This window comes from Coenobita brevimanus, chromosome 38 (assembly GCF_032717465.1).
Source record: "Coenobita brevimanus isolate Jiangsu-jjx chromosome 38, ASM3271746v2, whole genome shotgun sequence".
Lineage (NCBI taxonomy): Eukaryota > Metazoa > Arthropoda > Malacostraca > Decapoda > Coenobitidae > Coenobita > Coenobita brevimanus.
Genome location: NC_136991.1, coordinates 39,074,519 through 39,082,111, shown reverse-complemented (window position 1 = coordinate 39,082,111; position 7,593 = coordinate 39,074,519). Strand labels below are relative to the sequence as shown.

At 40.8% G+C, this 7,593-nt stretch overlaps 1 protein-coding gene across 1 annotated transcript; it reads left to right on the top strand.

The window, feature by feature from the left end:
- The first annotated feature begins 2,072 nt into the window (after window positions 1–2,072).
- LOC145396567 (lachesin-like) lies at window positions 2,073–7,151 on the top strand. Its single transcript, XM_080269941.1, has 4 exons — window positions 2,073–2,121; window positions 2,682–3,000; window positions 3,520–3,629; window positions 6,985–7,151. The coding sequence occupies exons 1-4, from the start codon at window positions 2,073–2,075 to the stop codon at window positions 7,149–7,151; spliced, it is 645 nt and encodes a 214-aa protein (XP_080126067.1).
- The last annotated feature ends 442 nt before the right edge of the window (window positions 7,152–7,593 follow it).

Below are 7,593 nucleotides of genomic sequence, written 5' to 3'. Positions count from 1 at the left end.
CACTTCCTGATCTCGAATGAAATGTTAAAAAAAAAAAAAAAAAAAAAATGTGGCCGTGTGAGAAGCTCGTAAAATGTCTACACCCACATCTTGCCAGAGGTCGTATATATAATCGGTCATTAACAATTTCCAGGGAAAGAAATATTTCATAAAAGTTAACTAGTAGCACAGATATATATATATATATATATATATATATATATATATATATATATATATATATATATATATATATATATATATACGTGTGTGTGTGTGTGTGTGTGTGTGTGTGTGTGTGTTCAATTCAGTATTTTAGCCCTTTTGCGCCCCGTGTCCCCATTATGGGACGGAACTGGGCATTTTCAAAATCAAATAAAGACGGGAACCCCGGGGTAGGGACTATGAGCTTCGCGACTACGAGCCGACAGGCGGAGGACGGTACGCCTAGCACCCTTCCAACAAAATCCCTCGCACAGGAACTCTGGGAGTTAAGAGGTTAAACAGTGACAAATCTACTAGTTTCTTTAACCCCTTTGCGCCTCGTGTCCCCAATATGGGACGGAGCTGGGCATTTTCAAAATTTAATAAAGAAGGGAACCCCGGGGTAGGGACCTATGAGCTTTGCGATTACGAGCCGAGGGGGAAGGGTGGTACCCCCAGCACCCTTTCAACAATATCCCTCGCACAGGAACTCTGGGAGTTAAGGGGTTAATTTGACTGTGAACTGTCGGCCGCTGCATGACTGAAGGGAAGAGTATACACAAGCAATCTTACTTGAAAGTTAGGCTTATAAGTTTATAACTACGGGTGCAGATTTAACTACCTTTGTTTAGAAAAACGGCGGGCGAAGTGTTAACTTCTTTTCTTCCCTTTTAATGACGTCTTTATTTTTGCTGCCTCCAGACAGTTATAAGCAACTTGAGAAAGACTGATCGTACTGACAGGATAAACATCTTTCCGCAACAAATTCAGTCGTTAGATAACAAGAATGCAATAAAAGACACATCCTTGGGCTAGAAAGGTTAATAACCACACATCAGTAACGTATTACATATTTCATTCTTGCTTCCTTCAGATGAATACATGGAACCAAGGAGTGGCTTTTCATACTAAGAGGGTTAGACACAGCCTTATTAAATACCTCAGTACGAGGAAGATTTCTACGCTGAATTAACTACTCATAATGGTTGTTTCTCTCTCTCTCTCTCTCTCTCTCTCTTTATTATTTTTTCTTTCTGCCAGACGATTTTATTCAGCTTAGTGAGGCTCTCTGGTAAAGAATGGGTTAACTGCAGGTGCGTCTTTAACCCAGGCATTAGGTAGCTTCTGCCCTCATAATGTCGCAGTGTTTGTTGTTTACAGCTTCTCTCGCTCTCTTGCTAAAAATCCACCCGGACTAAAATTCCCGGTGCCTGCATTTTCAGTTTTTTGTTCTTTTTCTTTTTTTCCCTGGCTGATTAGACGGGAAATAATACAGATCGTTCTTTTTTTTTTCTCCCTTTCCGTTACCCAAGGATAGTACGAGGATAATTGTATCGCTTCTGTTATCATCAATCAATCATCATCATCATCATCATCATTATTATAATTATTATTATTATTATTTATTATTATTATTATTAGTGATAGCAGTAGTATTAATAGTAGTAGTGACAATAGCAGTAGTAGTACAGTAGTAGTACTAGTAGTAGTACAGTAAAAGTAGTAGTAGTAGTAGAAATTGCAGTAGTAGTAGCAGTAGTAGTACTGGAAGTAGGTAGCAGTTGTAGTAGTAGTAGTAGTAGTAATAGTAGTAACAACAACAATAATAAAAAAAATAATCACTATTATTATTATTATTTTTTTTTTTTTGGGGGGGGAGGGATTTACGCCGTGTCCCCTTTCATCGATAAGAACTAAGGCATTGCCCCTGGGTAGGGGACTTTGGTTTTTGGTGCGTGTAACACTTTATGACCGGATGCCCTTCCTGATGTCTACCAATGGCCCTTGGGTGGACTCGAACCTCCGACCCTTCGGTCAGAGAGCTCTAATCCACTGAGCCACGGCTGCTACAACCAGCTAGGTGACAGGAGAGCACTACCTCTTCCGGCATGGCAGCTTACCCGGGAGCGGCGCAAACTCACGACTCTGCAGTCATGAGTCAGACGCTCTACCACTGAGCCACCATTCCCCTAATAATAATAATAATAATAATAATAATAATAATAATAAAAATATGGTAATGATTCCAAGTATTCAATAGATCTTTCGAGAGAATTTTTTATACTAGGAAGATATACTGACAGTGTCATTCATGCATTGTAAACACTAACTGAAAGGCTGGAAAAATCGTGCGGTAATAACGCATAACCGTACTCCGGGCATCGACTCTGAAAAGCTCAAAAGTCCCAGCAGTTTGCCTCCGTGCCACTCGCTTTTACATGCCACCACTTCGGTACTAACATCAACCGTGCGTGCTGAATACATGCAATACATGCAAGGGCTGTCTCATTCATGACAAATGTAATGATATTAACGAAGGGTGTTTAATACATGTCAGAGAGTTTGAGAAAGATCATTAAAGTGTGCTTTAAAGTAATTCCCACCGTGAATGCAATATACGAGTACCTTGCCTCAACCCGGGATTGAACGCCCTTCATTTAAGACACTAACCCACTTCTCACACAACCTGACCACCACCTCCCCCGTTTGCTTTTCAGTACCTCAGGTGGTGGGTGATATCCTACGACTGCGTGAGGTGAGCCCAGCCAGCGCCGGTGGGTACCTGTGCATCGCCAGCAACGGTCACCCGCCCTCCGTCAGTAAACGGGTCAAGGTCAAAGTGGACTTTCCCCCAGAGGTTAAAGGACCTAAGTCAACCATGTGGGCGTTACCTGGGACCACCATCAGCCTCACCTGCCTGTACGCCGCACACCCGCCCCCAAGAGTCATCTGGCGGAGGGATAACTCATTAGGCTCACAAATCCTCAGTCAAGATTACTTCACTATTACTCCTCAGGACGGCCATCCACCGTACACGTGAGTCACACAGCTGATCACCGCAAAAATTAGATGCCTAATATATTTCGCTATTATATCTCAAAGCCATCACACAAAAGTGCTAGCTTACTTATTATTTAAATATCAAGTGTTCCATATTTAATGAAATAATATTATAATGTTTACTTACGATACAGAACAAATTAATCGTCCATCACACTAGTCGGATACACATAATTCTTACTGACTACCTTATCTCTAAGCGTCACACAAAATTGCAACTCATATATAAAGAACATCACTTTTTAAATGGTTTCAGAAATATAATTTTAATCATGATAGCGAACTACTAATGGTAGTTTGTTAATCAATGTTGACAATGTTAGCTTATCAGCATCAACAAACCACAACAAAACTGCGGACTGTACCGCCACTACTTGTAATTCAAGTACAAATTCACACACAAAAATTTGTGGACCACTATATCTCGTTGAGTATCAGGAACAAAACCACCACATAAAACTTTTTACTGTACCGTCACTCCTCCTTGTGTTTCAGGCACAATATGACACTTCACATGAGAAACCTGGTGTCGTCAGACTTCGGGCTTTATACCTGCCACGTTAAAAATTCTATGGGTGAAGCTGAGGCCAACACCATCCTAAAAGGTGAGTCATTGTATACATGAGAAAAAACTGCTGTTCACTGCTAAGACGATGAATGATAGCAGCTGCGTATTACACACATTTTTCAGATGCGTATAGATAAAAACCTGCCTTAGTCGGGGCAATTTTAGTAAATTTTCGCTACGCCAGACGATTTCATTCAGCAATGAGTAAGTCACAAGAACCTGAGAAAGTTAATACTGTCATCAATACCCCTCTAGTGGTCGGAACAACTTTAGAATTCTATTCTAGGTAATGGCAGACGATTTCATTCGGGAGAAAGTAAGTAATGGAAGTCTAAGTTAAATTACCAGCTTATGAGAATTTCAAACCTGGGCAGCAGTGGCTAATCATGAATCCAAGGACCTCACAGCTTTCCTTAGTATCAATCAGAAGTGTGAGGATTTGAAATGTAAAAAAAAAAAAAAAAATCCTCAAAATCATGTATAGTTAAGGTTACTATTAACATTACACTATCTTGAATCCGTTTAAAGGTTGTATAGTATGTGGCAATGGAGATTTTGTAACACCTCGTCATCAGCGATTTATACATCAGGCACATAGCATCTCAATATCATGTCGTATGTTACTAATGCAAGCTAAGCTGATATGAAGACACAGCATACAAGAATACAGTATGTCAAGATGAAATATGAAACGCAACTGGCTAAGGAAGAAGTACTACGAGGACTTCTGTGACGCTTGGAACACTGTTGGTAGTCTTAAAGATCTTGCCTAACCAACAACTAACAAGAGAGCAGGCTGTAGACAAGCTAGGTTAGTTCGGACCGCAAAAGCAAAACAACAGTCAACAGACTCTTTACGCAATGCTGAATTCTTGTGAAATATTTGTAATTAGCAATTAGCAGGAATTGTCTTTTGTCATTTCTGAACCTCAGACGTGTGAAGGAATAATTCACATAGACTTTGCACGCAATTTCCAACAGCCAAACAAATGAAATCGGGAAAAATTTTTGCCTATTTCATTGACTCTACATCGCAAACAGGGCATGTCAGTCACTCTCCTCACTTAAATATGGCAAAAGAGTAGTCTGTGGAATGAGAAACATACCAACCCTCTCCCAGCTAAGGAACATTAACCAGCAGATAAAAGTGAGAGGGAAAAGAAATGACAAATGTATCGCACCCCTGACAGCACAGTAACACCGAACAACACTATCTCTGGATAAGTAGTAACCACCACAATAACAAATATATACAGCTATAACGACATTGAATTTGAGCCCCACTGAACGTGGCGAGTCCACGGTCAGGCTGTGAACACGTAGCCTACTTCATCTCCCTCACTATCTCCTGAAAGGAGGATGGTGGGCTGTATGAATAGGGCACTTTCATCCTGCAGTCCACCGAGTTAACGCCCAGATCAGCCTGGGGCCACAACCATCACCACCACCACCACACAACAACAACAACAATCTCTTCATTGTGATGACATATTTTTTGCATGGTGATGCATGGTGACTTTCAGGAGTAGTCTCGCCCATCCTTTTCTCACTAGCAACTATCGGATACAAAACGTTTCACTCCCGTAGAGTTAAGCGACTTCAGTATAACCACTTTACGCCACACCACAACCTATACCACCGTCTCGTAACATACTACATAAAATAACCTTCCCACACCGTACCATACCAAGGTCATTAACCAAAGAAACCTGAAATTTCTCAGTCCAGTACTTCTGTACTTGTTCATTTTGCTGAGGCTCTCACCGGATGTTTTTTGTCAGAAATTTCGAGGGTATTCTTCTATTAAGAAACCAAAGGTTAAAAGTAAAGTAATGGGATTCTCTTTGAATGAGTGGGGTATAAACTGACACCTTAATTCACCTATTATTATCTCCTTTATCCAAGCTAGCTCCCCTTCATTTGGCCGAATCTTGAAGGATACTTAGCAAAGTAAGTCGGATTGACTGATATTGACGGGTTTGTGGTCTTGGTTGGGTTGGTGGCTGAATCGGTAGAGAGGCTGCTTGCAGTCCTAATGGACCCAGGATCGAATCCCGGCTGGGGCAGGGAACAGTTTCAGGATTTGAATTTCCTAAAAAGCAGACTTTCCTGAACTACCAGATGACCCGCCGACATGTCGTAAAAGTACCCCCGCTAATACTAGTATACCAGTCCTGTATGAGACAGCCCTAGCATGTATTCAATATGGACGGTGAGTGTTAGCGCCGAAGTGGTTACATGTGGAGGTGTAGGACTACTGGGCCTTGGGATAGGCCACTGCCCCCAAGAAATAGGCCCTGAGCCTTTGCCCAAAGTCGGACACGTAGAAAACAAAAAAAAAATGTGGGTCAAGTCCAAACGTCCTTAAGTGCGGTAAATACAATACTCTCCCGTTAGCTGGCTGACTTAAACTGAATTAAAAATGGTGTATCTCTGTCTCCTTCATTGGATTCAGAGATGCCAAACATTCTTTGATTACAGTTACTTAAATACAATGAATTACTTCATGAAATATACAAGGAAGGTCTAATTTAACAAGTTAATCTTAGTTTTACATAAAAACTAAGGCCATATATTCATTTAGCTACGTTAAGATATATAAGACCCCCTTCCATTTTCCATATCACCATACCCTACCACGCATGTGCAGTCATTTACATGGAATGTTTCTGTAATTATAGGAAATTAATACACGTATTTACATTATAATTGCCCATAAAAGGCTAAACACAGTAGCATTTAATTAATCAAAAATAATGACTATTAGCCAGAACACTAGAGCAAATCCCTGGGTTATTAAACCACATTGAACCTTCACTATACGTTCCCTGGTAAATTCCTTTGCTTTTTAACAAAGACAACTGTATTAAAAAGTGCCCATATACCGCTACACACAGGACATCTCCTTCTGGGGAAGTAGTTTCCACAGATTGGGGGCTGGGCGAAAAATGATGTGCTGTATCATGTAATATGACCCCTAGAAAGAAGATGTCTCCACAAGTCTCGAAAACCCTGTGTTGAGACCCTTCTAGGTCGCGCATCTTGACACAACTGTTCGTCACCATTCACTATCTCAGGACTATTCGTTAACTCAAGGGATACCAATTTGTCGATGCATTTTTATGCTGACATGTCCTCTACATTAATTTTATCTTGGGATGTCTCAGCACCCATTCCGAATCTGGATGTGTGGAAACAACCATAGCTAGTGGCCACTGGGATCTAGGTTAGTCAGTTTTCACTAAGACCATATCTTCTATAATTATTAAGGACTAATTACTGGCAGCTTGAACATCATAATATCTTTCTCTTATGCTAAATAGACAATCCACGTTCCCGTGCCTATTCCATGTGTCCAGGACCTTTTCAAAATATTGATTTCCTTTATGCAGATGTTGCCATAGTTCACCCCCCTCTATGCAATGGCGGGATCATCTACTTCCTCCTGGATATCAACACAAGGCACTGGATAAAGCCTTCTGCAATACAACATATCAGCTGGTGTCAAGGCGTCAACTTAGACACTAGTATCCTCGATTTCTGTTATTACAGTCCTTAACTCTTCTGTAGTGATCTTTGTTCTATGGAAAGTTTTCTTTAGGCTGTTCTTCACAGTATCAATCATTCGTTCAGTGAACCCGTTTTGCCATGGGGCACTAGGAGCTATGAACTGAATGTACAGTTGCAGATTCCCAGGGTCGACTTAGCAATTGGGTCATTTATACTTAAAATTAAAGGTGACGCTCAAAAGAAATTGGTTCCATTGTAGCTTATTAATTTACTAAGACAAGACTGTCTTGCAGCAAATCTTCTGAATACGTCCAGGAATGTCTCTGAACTCGAACCTTCTGCCATTTCTAGATGGACCGCCCTTGTGTAAGTGCAAAACATATATACACCTTACGGGGAGTTCCCTCACCCGTAACAGATATTGCCCCTGCCTAGTCAATTCCGGTTACTCTGAAGGACCGACTTATATTTACATTACCCTTTGGTAAAGA

Coding starts and splice junctions, on each gene's coding strand:
- LOC145396567 (XM_080269941.1), top strand. CDS start 2,073: ATGGCAGCTTACCCGGGAGCGGCGCAAACTCACGACTCTGCAGTCATG. Junction 3,001..3,519: donor GACGGCCATCCACCGTACAC/GTGAGTCACACA, acceptor CTTGTGTTTCAG/GCACAATATGACACTTCACA. Junction 3,630..6,984: donor GGCCAACACCATCCTAAAAG/GTGAGTCATTGT, acceptor TCCTTTATGCAG/ATGTTGCCATAGTTCACCCC.